General features: G+C 50.1%; 1 protein-coding gene across 1 annotated transcript in view; it reads right to left on the reverse strand.

Moving 5' to 3' along the window:
- COL15A1 (collagen type XV alpha 1 chain) overlaps positions 1–21,562 on the reverse strand; it is a 115,436-nt gene that overhangs the window by 70,926 nt on the left and 22,948 nt on the right. The window contains exons 3-5 of the mRNA XM_017527723.2: positions 5,141–5,688; positions 3,577–3,651; positions 1,692–1,772 (exon numbers count right to left, since the gene is read on the reverse strand). Coding sequence (XP_017383212.1) covers positions 1,692–1,772; positions 3,577–3,651; positions 5,141–5,688 — 704 coding nt within the window. The remainder of the gene's footprint in view (positions 1–1,691; positions 1,773–3,576; positions 3,652–5,140; positions 5,689–21,562) is intronic.

The raw sequence follows: 21,562 nt of genomic DNA on the forward strand, positions 1-21,562 counted from the left end.
TGGCTGACACGTGCCCCACATCTGCCCTGGTGCCTGCAGTGCCACAGTCCTGGGGAGAGTCCCCGGCCAGGGAGTCAGTGGGGCCTGGCTTGAGTCCTGACTTCACAACCCTGTGACCCTGGCAGTGCTGCCTAACCTCCTTTCTGAATCTGCACAATGGGGCTGATGCCACCTACCTTGCAGGGTGGCAAGAAATAAAAGTGAAGTCATGTATACAACAGCCCCCAGGCACACAGAGGTGTCAAGAAATGCCAGTTCTCTTCCTTCTCCTCCCACTTCCCTACCTCTGTTCAAAGCTGTCTGGCTCCAGTGCCCCTCTCAAGCTTCTCTGCCCTACTCCTGTCTCTGCGATCACCTCAGGCTCAAGCACCACTCCCCTTTCCTGTCCCTCTCTTGGAGCCACCTTGGGCTATTGGCACCTCTGCCTGAGCTGGCCTCGCTGTGAATTGTGAAATGGTACAGGGCAGCATCAGATGTGAAGTCCACTCTGTACCCTGCTGCCCCAGGTCGGGGCATGCCAGTGGGATGGCCAAGGGCTGATGGGCACACAGGATAGCCACACCACCCAGAACAGCTGCCCTCCCCAATCACCAGGTAGGCAGGCACCTTGGATCCTTGACTTCCTCCATGCCAGCTGGCCAAGAGTTGGCCGCCATCCTGGGGATGGAATTGTCCAACACCACCCAGGCCGTGACCCCATGGATGGGCATCAGGAGACTCGTGCTGTTACCCCGGTCCTGCCCATACACACTGGAGTCAGTGTCTTCCTCTATACAGAAGGAGATGTACAGAAGGACTTTTAAGTCCCTCCAGTGCTAACAGTCTATAGTTCCATTCTGCTGCATCCACAGCCTTGCTGCCTGAGGTATGGAATCTCCAGCCACTGCCTTATTTCCATCTCCCTGATTTCTTCCATTAGAGATGAGCTTAGAGAGTAGCCTGACCAGGCAAGGAGACGGCTGAAGCTCTGCTGTGTTTAGTGACTCTGCTGCTGCTTGCTGTTTTCATTAAAAATGGGCTCTGGGTGTCCCCACAATCTGACTCAGTGCTTTCAAAACCACTTCCATGTCTCAGCCACAGGGTGCATTCCCAGGAAGGAGGAGGTCCAGGCCACTGGAAGTTAGGATTGCCTTTCTCGTTCGCCAGAAGTGAGCTCCCTGGGGGACTCTGTGACTCACAACACTGAAGGTCTGACTGTGTTTTCACAGCTGGAGCCCTGAGCAAATGTAAGACAGCCATCGTTCAGGGCCATTTCCCTCGTGCCAGGTACTGGGCTAAGGCTTGTCCCTGCACTTCATCATCTAACCCTGGAAAGAACCCTATGAGATAGGACTGTTAGAATCACCATTCTTGGAAGAAGAGTCGAGGTTCAGAGTGGTTTAGTAAGTTACCCAGGGTCACAGGGTTTTTACCCAAGGCTACACAGCAAAAGAGCACAACATTTGCCCTTGACAGCCCTCTCATGGTCACAAGCACAGGGTGGCACTGAGGTAGCTGGTGTTCCAGTTCACTTGAGGATACTGCAAAATGCCCATTGGCTGGGACTTTCCTGACCTCCCCAGATAAGTCAACGATTAAGCTCACAGGTCTGAAAACAGAGAGGTCAGACCCAGGGCTCTGAGCCCCCTCCAGTAATTCTCAGCCTGCTAAAAGCTGACCAAGATCACATGGCACAGCATCCCAGTACTCACCGGGGCTTGAGTGTAGGTGACGGCTTCTAAGATCTCAGCTACTCCGTCTGTCTCCTGCAGTCCGCTGGTTTCTCCAGATGCCTGTGTGGAGACAAGCCGTGCCACATACTGGGTAGAGCAGGCAGGGCCCATAAGAGTTGAACAACTGGGAAAGTCACAAAAACTGACAAACCAGCTCTCCTATAGAGGAACGACGTGTGTGTGTGTGTGTGCATCTATCAGAGGCAGAGACAGAATGGGGTTAAGGAGACAGTGTATGTGCAGTGTGCATGCTTGGTTGGTTGTTTTATTTCTTTATTTATTTTGAGACAGGGTCTCTCTTACTCTATCACCCAGGCTGGAGTGCAGTGGTATGATTTCTGCTCACTGCCAACTCTGCCTCCTGGGTTCAAACTATTCTCCTGCCTCAGCCTCAGGAGTAGCTGGGACTATAGGCATATGCCACCATGCCTGGCTAATTTTTGTATTTTTAGTAGAGACTGGGTTTCACCATGTTGGCCAGGCTGGTCTTGAACTCCTGACCTCAAGTGATCCACTCACCTCGGCCTTCCAAAGTTCTGGGATTACAGGCATGAGTTATTGCTCCGGCCTGGTTATTCATTTTATTTCCTTCCACATTTTATTACTCAAACAAAATACACAATCATTTCACACTCTCTTTAACATACCAACTTTCATTCTATCCAGGTCCCCACCACTCTCCCAACCTTTGTGAGGCTGTCATTGGAATGTTGCTCTGGGAACCGTTACAGCCGAAGCATGACTTCCTGTCGCTACCTAGTCTTTCTAATTAATTAGCCTCCTAAAGGCAGACAAGGAGCCCGAGGGCCGTGATTTTGTAACCAATCCCTTATTCTTGGACTGTTGGGTTGTTTCTGCTTTTTCAGTATTAATGGCAATGCAGAGGCGAACGTGAGACTTTGCTACGAAGCATCACATGACTGTCAGCCTGGGACCACTGGCTCACGGAGCACAGGCCTTCTCATGGGCCCAAATTCCACCCCTTGGGCTTTCTATTGGAATCGACAGCATTTTGTTTTTTACGAAGTTAACAAAATCAATTTGTGTTCTGTTGTGGGGTTGATGCCACCCAAAGAACAATAGGAATTGCAGAATGTGCTATCTTCTGCTCACCTCTGACTGCCTCCTGGGACCCCTTCTCCCTGGGAGGCCTCACCCTTGCTTGTCATTGGTCAGGCATTACCTGCTCCTTAACTCGCTTCGAGTTCCTCCTCTTTTCTCTTCCTGCTCCCACCTGACACGTTGAGTTTGGGTTTGTGGACCTCCCGAGTTCCCATCACGCTCAGCTCTGTCATCGTATTTGGGTATGGGAGTGTGTATGAGCAGCTTGAGCGGGGGACAGTTCCCAGTTTATTCCTTTATCTCCAGCACCTGCCCAGGAATGGTACCCAGCAGGTGCTCAGTCCACCCTTAGAGGAAGGGAAGGAGGGAGGGTGGAAGGAGTTATCTTTTTTTTCCTCCTCCCTACCACTCCATCCCCAGCTTAGGAGTGGATTCATTTGCCAAGCATAAAAGCTAAGTTGAGGATTGTTTTTATAGGAATTTACTCCCAGAATATCTCATTTTAACTTTGATTTTAGAATCCTGACACCATTTTTTGGCAAGAAGGCTGGAAAGCAGGCCACTGAAGGCCACAGCCATGGAAGATCCTGACACCTTATAAGAAACACAGCTCCCTGCACCAGAGATGGCTGAAGCTCTTTCAAAAGTGAAAACACGCCAAAAGCCCAAAATAGGACTCGAGGCAGCACTTGCCAAAATGAGAGGTTTCAAAAACTCCACGCCACTGTCTGGGCATCCAGCCCTCCCCAGGCCGCCCGGATGCTGGGTTGCAAGGCCCACTGTGGGGTACGGGGGAGCTCACCGACGACTCTTCAGCGTCACACAGCTCCTCGGGAGTCCTGGGGTCAGGGTGCACAATGAGCTGCTGGATGGAGCCCTGGGGGAAAAGACAGGATCAGAAGCCACGGTGTGCATGTTCACAGCATGACGGCCAGTGGAAGACATGATTGTTCTTGTAATGGAGAAGAACAAGTAGAAGCATGGGAATGAGGAGGTACTGCCTGTGGCCTCAATGACAAAGCCAGGCCACCTCCTGGCCCACTCTCAGTTATGAGGGGACTCTTCTTGGGCCAGTATCATACTGACCCCTGGGCCAGACAGGTCCTTGGGGAGCACTGCGTTCAAGTGTGGACACCACAGCAGCCTCCTATGTCCAGGTCCCCGGCTTGTCAGTGGCAGGCCCTGAAACACACATCTCCCTCTCCCAGAAAGTTCTTTCCCCTATAGCTCAAAGCTTCTGTGCTTGAAGGCCTAGTCCCAAAAAGGGCTGCCACAGCCTCCCTACCTCCACTCTCAACCCCTCTCCCCACATCTGACAGCTTCCTCTCCACAAGGCCCCCAAAGTGAGCAATTAAAAACTGCCCATCAGATTTTAATTTCTTAGCATTCTCCAGTGTCTTCCACTCAACTCCAAATAACCCAAGCTCCACCCCGCAGGACTGTCCTGTTCACCAGTGAGGCATTCGTAAATACACATGCTGCCTAAATGAATAACTGTGATAACCTAGCAATCTTCAGAATGCCTTGTTCATAAAAGCCCATTTTGATAGTAAAGTCAGTTAATTTTTTTTTTTTTTTTTTTTTTGAGACAGAGTCTCGCTCTGTCACCCAGGCTGGAGTGCAATGGCGGGATCTTGGCTCACTGCAACCACTGCCTCCCGGGTTCAAGCGATTCTTTTGCCTCAGCCTCCCACATAGCTGAGACTACAGGCGTCCATCACCACACCCGACTAATTTTTGTATTTTTAGTAGAGATGGGGTTTCGCCATATTGGCCAGGCTGGTCTCAAACTCCTGACCTTGCGATCCACCCGCCTGGACCTCCCAAAGTGCTGGGATTACAGGCGTGAACAACCATGCCCAGCCAGTTTAATTTTTTTTTTAAGTGCATATTGCCCAAAAGGAGAGAGAAGCTACCTCTCACTCTGGTATTCTGGGGTATCCCACGTTTTCAGAAATTACTTAAGTGCAACTGTCACCCATATCCAAAGATCAAACCAGTCAGGGATATGACAAACCTGGCTCTTTTATATAAAATCTTAAAATGTACAAAGTGCTTTCACACAGGTTAGCTTATTTGACTTAGAAGCCTGTGGGGTAGGTTTTCTTATCTCCACTTACAGATAAGAAAACAGAGAGGATCAGAGAATTCAGATAACTGTCTCAAATCCACAAGCTGAGTTGAAAACTGAGGATGGAAATCTAGGTTTTGGGGTTCCAGGCCTAGTGTTCTTTCTCACCATAACATGTATGCCTCTTGGAGGACATAAGAATAAAATAATAACAATAACAGTTGCTCCATTTACTGCATGGTGAGTCTGTATCCATCCACCTCCCTGATCTGCCTGGAGTGGGACTTTGACTCACGGTAAATCTCTCGAGCCCTGTAGCTCCAGCATTGCCCACGAAGATTCCAGCGCTGGACTCGAAAGCCAAAGGCCGGGAGGACCGCTGGAAGGAAATGCGGCTGTGCTCCTCACAGTCCACGAGGAGGGTCACTTCCTCACCCTGGACAATCACGGCGAAGCGGTTCCACCTGTGGGTCATCACGGGCACCGAGAAGGCGGCAACCTCTTGGGACACATGGGAGCCCAGCTCCGTGTAGTAGAGGATGATCCGCTGCTGGCCATCCTCCACACCCGAGAGCCGCAAGCCCAGGTAAATGACCTTCTGGAAGGCGTCAGTGATGGCAAAGAGCACGCCGCCGCGGGTGCTGCTGGGCTTCACCGTGACGCTAATGGCGAAGTCCCTGAAGAAGGTGGATGGGATGAGGGTCCTGGCTGGGCGGCCGACGTTGGCACCAGGCCCAAAGCTGTAGGCTGGGAAGCCACCATAGCCTGTGACAAAGGATACGGAGGAGGGCAGCGGGACACCGATGAGCTGTGTGAGGTCCAGGTGACCCTGGGAAGCCGACTCTGCAGGGATGGAGAGAGAGGTCATGCTTTACAGGTGTATTCCACTATGCTTGAAAATGAGGAATAAACGCAGTCACAGATGAAACAAGATCACTCAGGAACCCCACTGAAACTGTAGTTCCGAAATGGTTGTTTTTCAAATGTTTTTGACAATGACTCACAATAAGAAATGTATTTACATTGCAACCCAATATAAAAGTGTAAACAAACAAAAGTTTCATAAAACATTATTGACTTAATACTCACCAGGCCCTCAAATATGTTTTTTCCATTTAATTACTCTTTTTTTTTTTTTTTTTTAAACATGCTGGAAATGAACTACTAAATTGATTTTAGTGGGCTGAACTAATGGTTCATGACCTGCAGTTTGGAAAACACTTATGAATAATCCCTAGAATACATGATGTTCCCCCATCAATTTGGAGATTTTTTCCCCCACTATAAAACTGAATAGGGGCCAGGCATGGTGGCTTAATGTCTGTAATCCCAGCATTTTGGGAGGCCCAGGTGGGTGGATCACTTGAAGTCAGGAGTTCAAGGCCAGCCTGGCCAACATGGTGAAACCCCATCTCTACTAAAAATAGAAAAATTAGCTGGGCGTGCTGGTGCATGCCTATAATCCCAGCTACCTGGGAGGCTGAGGCAGGAGAATCTCTTGAACCCAGGAGGCAGAGGTTGCAGTGAGCTGAGATCGCACCACTTCACTCCAGGCTGGCTGACAGAGTGACAGCCCTTAAAAAAAAAAATGGATAGGTTTGTTTTGTTTTGAATGAGGTCTATTGTTTAAGTACCTTAAGCAAGTGTAAGGGGAAAATCAGGGACAGGGTGAAGTGTTCCCAAGCCTCAGGACAACTGAAATTTGTGTCATTGTCATCATCATCATCATCATCACCATCACCACTACCACCACCATCATCCACGTTCCCTAAGTTCTCTCTGTACCAGGCCCTGCTCTAAGCTCTGTACATACATTAGACATACAGTAGCTTGTGTAATCCTTACAACAAGCCAATGAGGTTAGGTACTCTTATTCCCCTCTTACTTCCGAGAAAACTGAGGCTTAGAGAAATGAACAAATTTGCTTAAGGTAAGTTGCACACAGGTTTCAAACCCAGAGCATCTGACCCCAGAGACTATGCCGCCACACCTGGCTGGGAGAAATGCCTGAGCTCCATTATGGTGTCCTGAAAAGGACCCAGGCTCGAGAATATTGGTGCGTCCAACTATTTTCCTCAGGAAAAGACTGCAGAATGGCTTGCAGCAACATGCACCCACTCCTGAGTTGATGTCCAAGGTACCAGCAGTGAGCTAGGAAGGCAGGTCCCAGGGAGAGGGGTATGAGACCTCTGCAGCCAGGACAACAGACAAGTCACACCTCTTGGCCTCGGAAGAGAAGCCGGATCCTGAGGATTCAACCAGATAAGGAGGCCTGAAATGAGTGAGGATCAGAATCGAGCGGTGTCCTCTTCCAGAGGCCAGAGGGCAGGGCAGACTCACTTGGTGGCTGTGTGGGTTACAGCCAAAGGCCAGAGGCCATTGAGAACCTGAGTAGTGTCTGGGGACTTGGTCTCCAGAGAAAACCCCAAACACTGGAGGGCCCCTCTAAGAAAAGCCCTATCTGAGGAATCAGCCTATTTTCCAGTTTACCCAACTTGCCACTGTCTTACTAGACACAGCTAAGTAGCTGTGTGACCTCGAGTGAGTCACTGAACCACTCCAAGTCTGAGTGTCTTCCTCTATCATACAAGGCACTAGAATGAGCTCCAAAAGAATGACTAAATGAGACCGTCCATGGAAACCCCTGGTCAGTAACAGTAGCAATGCAACAAACATTCACTATTCTTTATTTTTATTATATCCACTGAACGACCTCCAGAGGTCAATGGGCAGGGATGATCACTCCTGCAGCACTGACCAGGAAAGTGAGGCTGACATGGGAACCTGCCTCTGTGCCCTTGAGCTCTCTTATAAAGTGGAATAACAACGTGGTTTTCATACATAATTTTACTTAGTCCTCACAGTAGCCCTGGACATTAACTGCTATTATCCCATTTTGCAGATGAAAAACTGAGGCTTGGAAAGATGAGCTGACTGGCCCAAGGTTACCCAGCTAGTAAGAGGCAAGACATTTTCGAGCTATGGCTGGTGTGATTTCTGGCTGATTCATTGCCGCAGCCTCACTGAGATCGGGGAGTCTCTATGGGGGCTGTGGGTGGGGCTCCACCTACCATATCAGTGACCCTTCCATATCATATCAGTGACTGCCTACCATATCAGTGACCCTTCAGCAGCAAGAAGGATGCAGTCAAGACTCCAGGGGGTCCAGGAACTCAAATTTCCCACATGTACTTGGTGGCTGGGAGAGGGAGACACCCTGACTGCCATGCCCCTACCCTGACTCCACAACACGCACAGAGAAGGCTGCTCACTGCCAGCACTAACCTCAATTACTATGAAATATTTAGGTTAAACAAAAAATACAGTATAAAGAATAATATGAGGCACTTGGTGGTTAAATGGTTAAAATGGCAAATTTTATGCTATCTATGTTTAAAATTAAATTTAAAAGAAGGTGAGTAATTAGCCCAGAGGATCACTGTGAGGATTAAAGGACATAATACAAAGAGCTGGCACATGAGAAATGCTTAAAAAATGGTGTATATCATAGCTGGACATGCTGTGGCCCACAACTGCAATCCCAACACTTTGGGAGGCCAAGGAGTGAAGATTACTTGAGCTCAGGAGTTTAAGACCAGTCTAGGCAATATAGTGAGACCTCATCTCTACAAAACAACAACAAAAAAAGCCAGGTGGTGTGCACCTGTAGTGGTGGTGTGTACCAGTAGTACCCGCTACCCAGGAGGTTGAGGTGGGAGGACTGCTTGAGCCTGGGTGGTCAAGGCTGCAGTGAGCCAAGATCACGCCACTGCACTCCAGCCTGGGTGACAGAGTAAGACCTTGTCTCAAAAAAAGAAAATAAAAGGTAGATATCATCACCATCATCATCATCATCATCATCATCCTAGACTTGCTGGTTTAGAAAAGAACCTCAGAGGTCACCTGATACAACTCTATCTGTTTCAACATGGTTTTGCCACGTTGGCCAGGCTGGTCTTGAACTCTTGAGCTCAAGTGATCCGCCAGCCTTGGCCTCCCAAAGTGCTAGGATTTCAGGCACGAGCTACTGCATCCAGACTTGACCTTATATTTTCACAACAGTACTCTGCAGTATAAAGAAGCCACAATGGGTTGATTCACATTTCTGTTGGTGGAAAGTGAGGTTTCCATCAATATTACAAAGGATACTGCCACGGACTCCCTTATACACATCTCCTCGTGCTTACCTGTGCAGGTAATTCCCCCAGCTGGAAGTAGAATTATTGGATAATATGGGTATGTGCACCTGCAACTTTCCTGAATGTTGCAGAATTGTTTTCTGAAGCAACTGTGACATGTTGCACACCCACCAGCAGCGTATTCTTGCCAACATTTAGGGGAGGCAGAGAGATGCGATTTGGGAGAGGTCCATGGGGCTTTTCGCCTGGAGTGACGGTGTTAATTGTTTAGGTGGTATTCAAATAAGCATTCCTTGTATTTTTCTTTACGGCAACTTTCATGGAAAATATTTCACACAATTTTTACAAAAATAATTAACCCTCCCTCGACAAAAGGGCACATCTGATCCTGTTGCTGTCCTGCTTACAAGCCTTCTGTGAAATATGATTATTCATGGCCCTCAGGGCTGGGCTGACCAGGCTACTGCCACCTGGCCCAAGAGGCCCTCTGTGGCAGGACCCAGCTGCCCTCCCTACTCCCTGACACGCCTGACACAGTCCCTGGAGTGGCCCGTGCTGTCCCAGGGCCTCCCACCCCTGCCAGGAATGCTTTCCTCTCTGCCATCTGCCCCAGCCCAGCCCAGTTATTTTGCCTGAATGACTCCGACTTATCAGCCCAGGCCTCGTTTCCCCTAAAATCTCGCTTCACCTCCTGCACCCACACCATCCCCTCTGGGGACTGCATTAGAAGCCCTCTCCGTGCACACTGGGGTCCTCTATCATAGCCCCTGTGTGTTACTATTGGGTCACTTGTCTCTCTTCCCATTGGGCCATCTGTGTTCTCGGTAACAGCCCAGGGCTGAGGAGCGCATGAATGAACGAATGAATCTGTACATATTGTCGAATCCCCTCTTTTTTTATTTTTATTTTTTAAATGAGACAGAGCGTTGCTCTGTTGCCCAGGTGGGAATGCAGAGGCATGATCACAGCTCACTGCAGCCTCGACCTACAGGCTCAAATGATCCTTCCACCTCTCAGCCTCCCAAATGGCTGGGACTATAGGCATGCAGCATCGCACTCAGCTAATTTTTCCATTTTTTGTAGAGACAGGGTCTCACTATGTTGCCTACATTGGTCTCGAACTCCTGGACTCAAGTGATTCTCCTGCCTCGGCCTCCCAAAGTGCGGGATTACTGGTGTGAGCTCCTGCACCCAGCATCTAACCCCCTCATTTTAGAAAAGACTAAACTAAGCTTAATAGAGAGAAAGAAAGTATTTGCTGGCCATGAATTCAGATTTGATTCTCAGTTGAATGCTTATCCTCTCTAGTTTACAACTTGCTTTAAAACAGAAATTAATTTTAGTTAAAAGGTTGGTAAATCTGGCTAAATTTGACCACATAGAAGTAAAAGAGTTCTGCATAACAAAAAATAACAGTAATGATAATCCCCACAATGTCAAAGAAACCCCCAAATCCATGAAATGGTATTTGCTACATAAATCACAGACAACAAACCAATTTCTCTAATATGCAAAGCAAATGAATACCCAAAAGGAAAATGGGCAAAGAATAGGAAATTCTAGACACAGTAAAAGGAATTAAAATGGCTCTTAAAAGTATGAAAAATACTTAACCTCATTCATAAAGAGAGAAAGACAAGTTAAGATTACAAAGAGATACCATTTCCCTATCAGATTGGCAAAGATGGGAATATGCTGTGTTGGCAGAGTTTAAGGCAGCGGGCCCTCTCCTGCGTGGCTGACGGGAACATAAATTGGTATAACGTCGTGGGAGGCAATTCGATAACATTTATCAAAATGACAAATGCGCATGTACTCATGGACCCAGCAGTCATACTTCTATGAATTTTTTTAACAGATAAAGTTACGTATGTGAAACACAAAGTACGTACAAAAATATTCACTGAGTTGTGGTTTCAATTTACCTAAAATTTCTATCTTTGGGAATGATTAAGAAAATAATAAATTATGATAGGTTCACACAGTGAAATCCAAGCCAGCCTTTCAAAAGATGTGATTCTTTACGTACTAATAATGAAACAATCAACAAGACGTATTATGTAAAAACAGACAAAGTAACAAGGTACAGAACTGAATTGCTATCAATTGGAAATATATGTGCTAATATAAATTAAATACAGAAGATATATTTAAATACATATATTACAATATCTCTAGAAGAATACACAAGAAACTGGGGCCAGGGGCTGTCTCCAGGGAAGGAAGCTGGTGGCTGGGGGCTGGGAGACTTGCTTTTCACTGGACACTCTTTTATACTTTTTCTATTTTACAGCATATACGCAGTATGAAAAGCAAAGACATTTACATATTTTTAAAGAGATTAACTGCTTGAATCCACTTTTAGAAATCATAAAACCTATTCTTGCTTGCCCTTACTCAGATACAGCTTATCTTTGTACAGAAAGAAATAAGAAAGAAGAAAAAGAAACAAAGAGAAGCAAACATCCCACTGAGATTTCTTTTCTCCACTCCACGCTTTAAAGATAAAAACAAAACAAAACCGCAAACACCCTACTGATCGCTCTGCTTTCTTCTTCACTTATCCAATCCAGTAAAAAGCTTTTCCTCTACTTCCTCTCTCTCTCCTGCTGCGAGCAGGAGGGGGAGCCTCTTTCTGCTGGGAAAATTCCTGGTGCCACAGACAGTAAAAGCGCCAGAGCTTCACAGCCTGTGGCTTGTTTCCAAGTGGTGGTCTCTGGGGGCTCCAGGGCCAGGTGGGGTTCAGGGGACACTGGGGGAAGGGCCTGAGAGGCTCCGACTTAGAAGGCTCATTGCTTAAAGCAGCCCAGTGCGTCCCATGGCTGGTAGATCCAGGCTTGTGCGTGGCAATTCTGGGAATTCTTATGCCCAGCAGCCTGCTTAAAAACAAAAATTTGTGAATCTATCCAACATCCTTGTTTTATAGACTGGGAAAGTGATGTTCAGGGAGACTTCCATGACCAGGGGCACAGCCAGGATGTGACAGATGGGGCAGCAAAGCAAGGGTAGACAGAAACTTGGAACCATGAGTCCCAGAGCGGGTGCCCTCCCATAGCCCCCGACCTCTCCAGATCCTGGCCGGTGGTTGGTCAGCTGGAGAGGGGGCAAAGGAGGCAGCCTGCAGCAGAGAACATACTCCACTTCAGACACAGCTGTGATGAGATCCCGCCTTTGTCCTTTACCAAACACGAAGCCTTCGGGTAATGTCATCCTGGTGATCAGGGGAGGCCCTTGCACACTTCCCACGTGGGTATTCAATGAGATGACACAAGGGAAATGCAAGGTATAAGCTTAGAAAAACCAAAGTCTGCAAAAAAGATCCCTTCCTAACCCGCCTGCCCTCCAGCCCCCTCTGCCTCAGCCATTCAAGACAGGACACATGGATAGGCGCTGGCCCACAGGCCTTGTTTCCACAAGGTCCGCCAAGAGGGAGCCCAGCCATGAATCTAGAGCAAGCCCAAGTCAGCCCAGCAGCCCAGCCCCGCTCTCAGCAACCCCCACCACATCCGTCCACATGCACTGTCCCATGGCATGGCACGGTGGGGGACGACCCCTGGCCTGGAGTGACCCATGCTCCCTCATGGTTGCGCCTGGGCCGCTGGCTCATTTCCCCTTGGCCTCCAGCAGAAGGGCCACCTGCTCAGGCAGCCACCAGGGAGGGGAGAAGCCATGGAGCCAAGACAAACAGGCCCAGCAACTGGGTCCATGGGCTTGACCTGGGATGGCTCTGTGCTGGGCAGGAAGGGAGGAGGGTGGAGATCACAGCTGGTGGGAAGGCATCCCACCATTTTGGAGGGGATTGGGGACTGGCGTGGAGCATGCTGATGGGGGCTGATCATGGAACCCTCCAGGCTGAGGATTCTTGGAAGCAGCCCACACTTATCCCCGGATAATAATACCTCTCTTAGAGGACAGTTGTGTGACTTAAATAAAATAATATACCTAAAGTGTTTAGCACACTGCTTAGCACACATAGCACTTAATAAATGGTAGCTTCCTTTTCTTTCACTATTATTGTTACCCTGCTATTTCCCCATGCAGTTGCCATACTGGAAAACTCAAAACTCAAGGTATTCTGAATGGGTCCTACCTTTTTCTTTTCTTTTTTTCTTTCTTTTTTTTTTTTTTGAGACAGTCTCACCAGGCTGGAGTGCAGTGGTGCGATCTCAGCTCACTGCAATCTCCGCCTTCCAGCTTCAAGCAATTCTCCTGCCTCAGCCTCCTGAGTAGCTGGGACTACCGGTGCATGCCACCATGTCCAGCTAATTTTTGTATTTTTAGTAGAGATGGGGTTTCACGTTGCCCAGGTGGGTCCTACCTTTTACACCTCCAAGACTTTGTGTATGCTGTTCCCTCCACCTGAGGAACTGCTCCACATTTCTCAGGGTATGTCACCACCTCCTCCAAGAAGTTTTCTTGGATCCCCCTACCAGGTAGTCTGCGCATTCCTGCTCCTGCACTTGGCCCTGACTCTACGTAGCATATATGGCATTACATCACAGAGGTGTCAGACCCTACCATCTTGGAACCTCCTTAAGTGTAGGAACTGGGATCCACTTCTCCCTGTCTCCCCCACACCCAGGCTCTGTCCCTGAGCAGATCCTCAGAAAGTGTTTGCTGGCTGAACTAAATCCTAGGCATACCAGAATCGAAGGTGCCAGGCTCACAGTCTGCAGCCCTGGCAAGAGTCACTGAGGTTGGGCTCCAGTCCGACATCCCACAATGACCTCACTGCATGCTCATCCATCACCTGAAAGTCCAGGCACCCTCCCACCTCAATGATGCTGGGTCCGCTGGCCCAGGGAGCCCATCTGGGAGGCATGAATCCATGGGGCAAGAAGAGGCCTAGAAAGGGGAGGCAGGACTCAGGTTCAAGGCTCCGTCTGTGACCTTGGGCCAGCTGCTCCCCCTCCCTGACCTCAGTTTCCCCATCAGAGAGTTAGACCAGGTGGCCTCTCAGAGCCACATCCACTGTGATTTATTCTATGTATTTCCACTGCTTTCAAACACCTCCTGGGGCTACATCTGACCAGTCTTATTCTCTCCCTTCATTAATGCTTAGAGATGGCTGCATTTCCGATGGGAGGTTTTCAACTTACTTTTCCAAATCATGAATTTGATCATATTTCTCAAGCCCCCACATTGTGCCTATGGAGTGCTGGAGACATGGAGCTAAGTCTGGAATATGTGCACTCAAGCAGCTCACTATCTAGGTAACTATTAGCAGTTATCTGCTCATACTACAAGCTCCAAAGTCTTCAATGGCTCCCCAGTGCCATCAGCATAAAAGCAAAATTCCACTCGAGAATCCCTCTGCTTTATCTCCTCATTCTCCCCCTCGCCCTCTCTTTGCCTTCACTCATGCTATTCCTTCTAGTGATATCACCCTTCCCCATCTTCTCACATATGAATCTTTCCAGTCTGGCTCAGCTGCACCCCAACACTTGGGAGCCCCACTCTCACTCTGCAAAAAGGATTGAAGTTATTCCCCCTTCCTCTAAACACCCACAGAGCCAAGGAACAGAGACAGGGAGAGACAACCTTGACCTGCCTCTCTCAAATCTAGCTCAGACTCCAAAGTGCAGTTTTGGAGTGGCCCCCTCCCCAGGATGCAGAGAGGAGAAATCAGACAGCTTCAGAGGCAGAGGAAAATCTGAGCAGTCAGGGCAGGGTGTGACTTTCCTCCCAAGGGTCCAAAGCCAGTTTCCATGGAAACCAGGCGTAATCCCAGCCATGAAGGAACAAACAGCAGGATTCAGGTTTTCCTTCCACACAGATGACAGCGATCTGGCCAGAGATGAAGAACAGGAATGAACCCTCACGTCTCCTCCTCCTCCCTGCCACAGGCTCAGGGACATCATCTGGCACTTCCTCTACCCCCCTGGGCCTCGGTTTCCCCTTCCGTGCGGCGGGCTGGATCAGTCCTTCCATCTGTGGGGTCCTGAAGCAGTGCCCAGGACTAGCCTGAGCTTTGGAGCCTTGCCTCCCTAGGGAACTGTAGCTGGCTTTGCAAAGCTGCCTCTCACAGATGATCGTCCGGGACCTGAGCCCAGCGCTCGCGCTAGTTAGCATTTAAGGCCAGAGGAGGCTAAGGAGCGTTCGTTCCTCTGGCTGCCGGTGAAGGAGCCCTACGGAGATGACCCCGATGGAGGCGCGAGGGAGGCCGAAGACGCCCCGCGACTGTGCGCGGCAGCGGCCCCTGGCGGCCTCTACGGGAACTGCGCTTCCACCAACCGCAAGAAAGGTTTTCCCCCTGGGCTGTGAACCGGGATCCAACAGACTTAAAGCGAGAGGTCTGTAAGGGACCCAAGAGAGCAGGTCTGAGGCCATGCAGTGATTGTGGCCAAGCCAGGCCTAGAACCCACAAAGCCTCCTTTCCGTCTTCTGCTGTTTCCCTGCTCCGAGTGCTGGGAAACAGTCGAAGGTGCCCCTCCAGCACCCCTCCCATTCCCACACACGTCTCTAAAGACACACTTCAGTCAGCTTAAACGGGGACACGGTGACTCCTGCAAGCGGGTCGTGTATTCCCACTGGGGGGCCGGGGCTCAGGGGGTCCAGATGACCCTATACTGCCTGTGGCCTGGGGCTGGACCAGTAGGAGGAGGGTATGTAAAGTGGGGGGACTGCCCTTGGGACCCCAGAAGGGCTCCTGGCACCTGAATTTCCTGGCACTCAGCCCCTGGGGAGAGAGGAGGTCCAATTCTCTTCCTCTGCACCTGTGGCATGGGGGTCAGACCTCAGAGAAGCCACGTGTCCTTCTTCCTTGCCCTTTGCCAGCTTGTTCTGCCAGTGAGTTGGGAGGGTTGGGTTCTTGCATCTCCTAGGATTGTTCTTTCCCTCCCCTTTGGACACCCCTACAGAGAGATGGCCCCGGAGGACCCTGGGTATGTCTAAATCACACCTCCTAGCATGTGACTTCCCTTTCTCCCACCTCCCTGGAGGGACAGGAGCTCAGCAGCCGCAGACTCTGGCAGGACAGTGCAGCTCACCATTTGATGGGGAGCCCCCTACGATGCACACCCATCCAGAACCACATGGCTTCCACTTGCTCTCTCCACTCACGGCCACCTGACCATTGCTGCACAATTCGAAGTCTTCAGAAGTCCTTTTTCATGCTGAACTGAGGCAGCTCTCCCTGTAACTCCCACCCGCCTGGCTGGGCCCAACTCTGCCCTCAGGCCACACACAAGTCAGCCTCACCCACACCCTGACCTCTCAGATGTTGCATGAGGTGGTAGAAGGCACCTCGGCCTGCAAGGTGCACTCTGCCACCAACTTGGTGTATGACTTTGGGCAGTCCCTTCCCTTCTCTGAGCCTCAGGTTCAGTATCTGTAAAACTAGAGCCTTGGACTAAATGTTTTCCGAAGGCCCTTGCCAGGTCTGACGGCCTCATCGCCTGCCTCCTCCTTGTCTCCCGCCTGTGTTTCACTTTTTCTAACCACCCCTAACTGCCGGTTCCTTCAGCCCACAGCCTTCAGGCCTGGAAGAAATGATCCAACAGGGGCGGGGACAAACCCAGCTCTCCCCAGATTTCCTTGTCTTTGGCCAGCAAGGCCTGGCCAGAGGCAACGAACACTGTGCTCAGGAAAATGTCACAACTTTGCCTGTGTGGAAACTCAGCCCCACCCAGGCTGGAGTCTCAGGGGCTCCTGGTTCCACCTGACTCCCTTCCCGAGGAAAATGAACACAAAACAACTCAAGGTACGTGGGGATCCATCTGCACCCAGCAAAGATGCGAGAGGTTCTTAGAAAAACCTATCCCCTGATGCGTTTCTTAGAAAAAGAACTGTTTCCCTGCCAGGGAACAAATCCTGGATCAACTTAGAAAGGAGACCTGGCTTGGCCACAATCAAAGACCCTATTTTTCTAAATTACAGAAGAGCATTTTTCTACATGTAAACTTAGAACGCCTCCTTCTCTTTTCCGGTTTTCACATATAGCATAGGAATTTTCCTGTTCAATGAAGTTACTGTATGAGCTCTCCTCCCTCTCGCTCTCCCTCTCTCTTTCTCTCTCACTCTTTCTCTCTTGCTCTTATTCTCTCGTTCTTGCTTTCTCAAGCCTCTGACCTAAACTGAGAAGATGATTTGAGGAAGCCTGGAGCTGGGGTCCTGGCTGAAGCTTGGTTTTCCTGGCCAGCAGCTGAAAAGCACTTAGACCAGCAGGAAGAAGTAGTACTCACCTGTCCAGCATCCTCTCCTGTTTCCAAAGCATCCTCATACCAGTTCCTTCTGCCAGGAGGGGGAAAACCCAGGGATCAGCCTCTCACGTTGCAGAGGAGGAAATCAAGCCCCAGAGAGAGGAAGTCACTTACTCAGAGTCCTCAGTGCAGCAGCCAGCACTGAAGACGTGAGGCTGGGCTCTGCCTGATACAGCCCATTGCCTTCCAAGCTTTCCTTGTGCTCTCCCAGGCGCAGTTGCACACCTCCATATTCCCACAGTCCCCTCCATCCTTCCTCCCAGACACCCTTATCCATCTGCCCTCAGTGGCCAGTTCCCCTTGCTCTCACATGCTTAGACGTGGCCAGTTCCCCTCGCTCTCCCGTGCTTAGACGTGGCCAGTGCCCCTCGCTCTCCCGTGCTTAGACGTGGCCAGTGCCCCTCGCTCTCTCGTGCTTAGACATGGCCAGTGCCCCTCGCTCTCACGTGCTTAGACATGGCCAGTGCCCCTTGCTCTCCCATGCTTAGATGATGCCACTTCCTCTCGCTCTCCATATGCTTAGACGTGGCCAGTTCCCCTTGCTCTCCCATGCTTAGACGTGGCCAGTTCCCCTTGCTATCCCATGCTTAGACGTGGCTAGTTCCCCTTGCTCTCACATGCTTAGACATGGGCTCCTGGGCATGGACCATGTCAACTTACACTCTCAGTCCTCGGCACCAGCACAGAGCCTGGCAGAGGGAACTCTGAATGAACAGAATGACAACAGCATCAGCAGCTAAAATTTTCTGCAGGCTTGCTGCATGCCAAGTGCAGTTCAAAGGGCTTTCCACCAATCAGTTCATCCTTACACTTGATTCTTTATGAGACAGATGACATTATTATCCCCATTTTACAGGTTAGAAAACTGAGGCTGAAATTACTGTTCTAAGGCCATGAGGTTAATAAGCAGTTGGAGTCAAGATTCAAATGGGTCCAGGTAGGGTAGCATGGTGTGAAGGTTACAGCCCTAGCCACATATCAGAGTCACCCTGGGAGCTTTTAAAAGTCAGAGGTCTGCTCCTCCTGCTTGGACCCATGGAATTAGGCTCTTTTAGGGGCTGGCCTACGTTGATCTGATACCCACTCTCAGGTGACAGCCACAGGTAAGGGCTAATTGCCTGGGCTTTGGCATCAGACAGACTGAGCTTAGTCCTGGGTCTGCCACCCACAGGCCTTCCGCAGATCACCTCGCCTCTCTGTAGCCTCCTAATCTGTAGAGTGGGGCAGCACGAGGATCTGGCTCACAGAGCCGTGTTGAGAATGGACAGCACAGTGAGAACCCTGGTTAGCACAGGGCCTGGTGTGCAGGGGGCACCTGGTAAACGCTGGGAGTCCTCACTCATTGGGTTGGGTGCTGACCAGGACCGGGCACTCTCAAGCTGTCAGTGCATCTCCGTTCAGCCTCACAACCACCTGCTGGCCATGAGAGAACCAGCAACATAATTGATGAACGGGCCCAGTGGATAAGGAACTGAGGAGAGCAGCCTGGAGGGAGAGAGTGTGGGTGACTCCCCCAGCCTGTGACCCAGCTCTGCTGAGAGCATATGGTGACTCCCCCATCCTGTGACCCAGCTCTGCTGAAAGCATGGTGTAACTCCCCAATTCTGTGACCTGGCTCTGCTAAGATGGGCTAACTCCCCGATTCTGTGATCTGGCTCTGCTAAGATGGGGTAACTCCCCGATTCTGTGACCTGACTCTGCTGAGAGCATGTGATGACTCCCTCAACCTGCGACTTGCTTTGCTGAGAACATGGGGTCACTTCCCCATCCTGTGACCCAGCTCTGCCGAGAACAGGGGTGACTGCCCCATTCTGTGACCTGGCTCTGCTGAGAACATGGGTGACTCCCTGATTCTGTGACCCGGCTCTGCTGAGAGCATGGGGTGACTCCCCCATCCTGTGACCTAGCTCTGCTGAGAGCGTGCAGTGACTCCCCCATCCTGTGACCAGGCTCTGCTCGCCACCTCTCCCTTCACACGTGCACACGTGCACGTGAACACACACGAACCCCTCGGTCCTGGCAGCAGCTAGCTGCAGTGGAAGAGCCATATCCGGAAGCAGCAGTGGTTCCTGCAGTCTTGCTGCGTTGGGGGTCTTTACGTCCCTTCCTTTACCCCCTTCCCCAAACCTCAGGTTCCTGGATCCTGGGCACAGGGCCACCCCAGGGAACATGTGGACCAGGTGGCACAGTGAAGGCCGGCAGATGTGGGCAGGCGTGAGCAGCCATGGGCATCTGGGAAAAGTTTTGTAATCAATGCCTCTCAGCGTATGGATGTTCCTTTTCCATTTGGGGAACAAAGGCTCTTTGAGTGCATTGAGGGCCTTGAATCCTGAGGATGACATCAACTAAAATGAGTCATCACCCCCACCCGCAGGCAGCTCTGGAGGGCGCAGCTCAGCTCTCGGAGGAAAACACATGAAAAATGGCACGGAGGAGAAGGGACCTGTCGGGGGCATATAAGGGGCACTGGATGGGAGCGTGCAGTGACCTGCTGCAAGTGGACACTCTACAGTACAGCCCATGACTCCTGGAAGCCATCAGGCCCAGCATTCCAAAGGGACATGGAACTGCTGACAGGGCCAGGGTAGACACATAGACCAGGGGGTTTCCAGCAGCATTTTCCAGGGCTGGGGATGAGGGAGGGAGGGGCATAGAGGAGGCCTCAGCAGGAGAAGTCCTGCCCCTTGACGCCCTAACACACAGGCACACATGCACACACCTATATGTCCACACATAACACACAGGCACACATGCACACATGTATACGTCCACACGTAACACACAGGCACATATGCACACACCTATACATCCACACATAACACACAGGAACACATGCACACACCTGTACATCCACACATAACACACAGGCACACATGCACACACCTATACATTCACACATAACACACAGGCACACATGCACACATGTATACATCCACACGTAACACACAGGCACACATGCACACACCTATACATCCACACATAACACACAGGCACACATGTATACATCCACACATAACACACAGGCACATGTATACATCCACACGTAACACACAGGCACACATGCGCACACTTATACATCCACACATAACACACAGGCACACATGCACACACCTATATGTCCACACATACACAAGTCTGTTATTCTCACCACTCTCTCACACACACTCAGAGGTTCACATACTCATAATACACACTCACACACATACTTTCAAAGGTTCATGCCACACAAACTAACACACAGAGATACAAATACTTATACACACGTTTATATACTCCAATATACACCGACTCATGCACCTCCATCCACATTAATCCCAGACTCATACAAACTCACACACTGACACATGCGCATACTCACACACTCACATTCTATTCATGGACCCTCTCTGACACACTAACACACATCCACACACACTCACCTTCACTCATGTACACACTCACACCCAAGCAATTCAGACTTCATTTAATAATTCGGGTTCCATTAAGTCTCATTTAAACGAAGAGCTCTGCAGCTAAAAACAAGCAAGCCAATCACTGAGAGCCCATCCACATCGCAGCTGTGGAAGCTGGGGTGTTGTAGGGACAGATATTTACAGAGGAGCCCACAGAAAGTCTGAAGCCCACCCTGTCTTCTCCTGCTACCTCCGTAAGGGCCTGGAGATCTCAGATTGCCCTTCCCACACTCAGGGTTTGGTTCCTTTGATCTGGGCACATTTTCTGCCTTTTTCTCCTTTCCTTGTTGTCAGTAAAACCTTCTCCTCAGAGTTATGGACTTGGGGTCCTGGCTTCACAAAGCACTGAACCCCACGATCCCTCTGTTGGAAGCAATGCTAGGAATAGTATACAAAGAAATTCAGACAGCTGCTGTGAACAGGTGATGCCTGGCACGTAATCCAGAACCTGGCTTAAGTAAGTGCTCAATAAATGTTTGTTTTGTGCATGCATGAGTGAATGCACAATAGCTGCTGTATATAGAGCCCTTACTACATCCTGGGCACTAAGTGCTTTACTTGCATAGCAGTGGTTCTCGACCCTGGCTGCACAGTAGAGTCACTTGGGGAGACTTTTTTTTGAGATGGAGTTTCACTCTTTTTGCCCAGGCTAGAGTGCAATGGTGCAATCTCAGCTCACCACAACCTCTACCTCCCAGTTTCAAGCGATTCTCCTGCCTCAGCATCCCGAGTAGCTGGAATTACAGGCATGTGCCACCACGCCTGGCTAATTTTGTATTTTTACTAGAGATGGGGTTTATTCATATTGGTCAGGCTGGTCTCGAACTCCCGACCTCAGGTGTCTGCCTGCCTCGGCCTCCCAAAGTGCTGGGATTACAAGTGTGACCCACTGTGCCTGGCCTGAGGACTTTTTTTTTTTTTTTTT

The sequence above is a fragment of the Cebus imitator genome, unplaced genomic scaffold, assembly GCF_001604975.1.
Source record: "Cebus imitator isolate Cc_AM_T3 unplaced genomic scaffold, Cebus_imitator-1.0 Scaffold51, whole genome shotgun sequence".
In the NCBI taxonomy this organism is placed as follows: Eukaryota; Metazoa; Chordata; class Mammalia; order Primates; family Cebidae; genus Cebus; species Cebus imitator.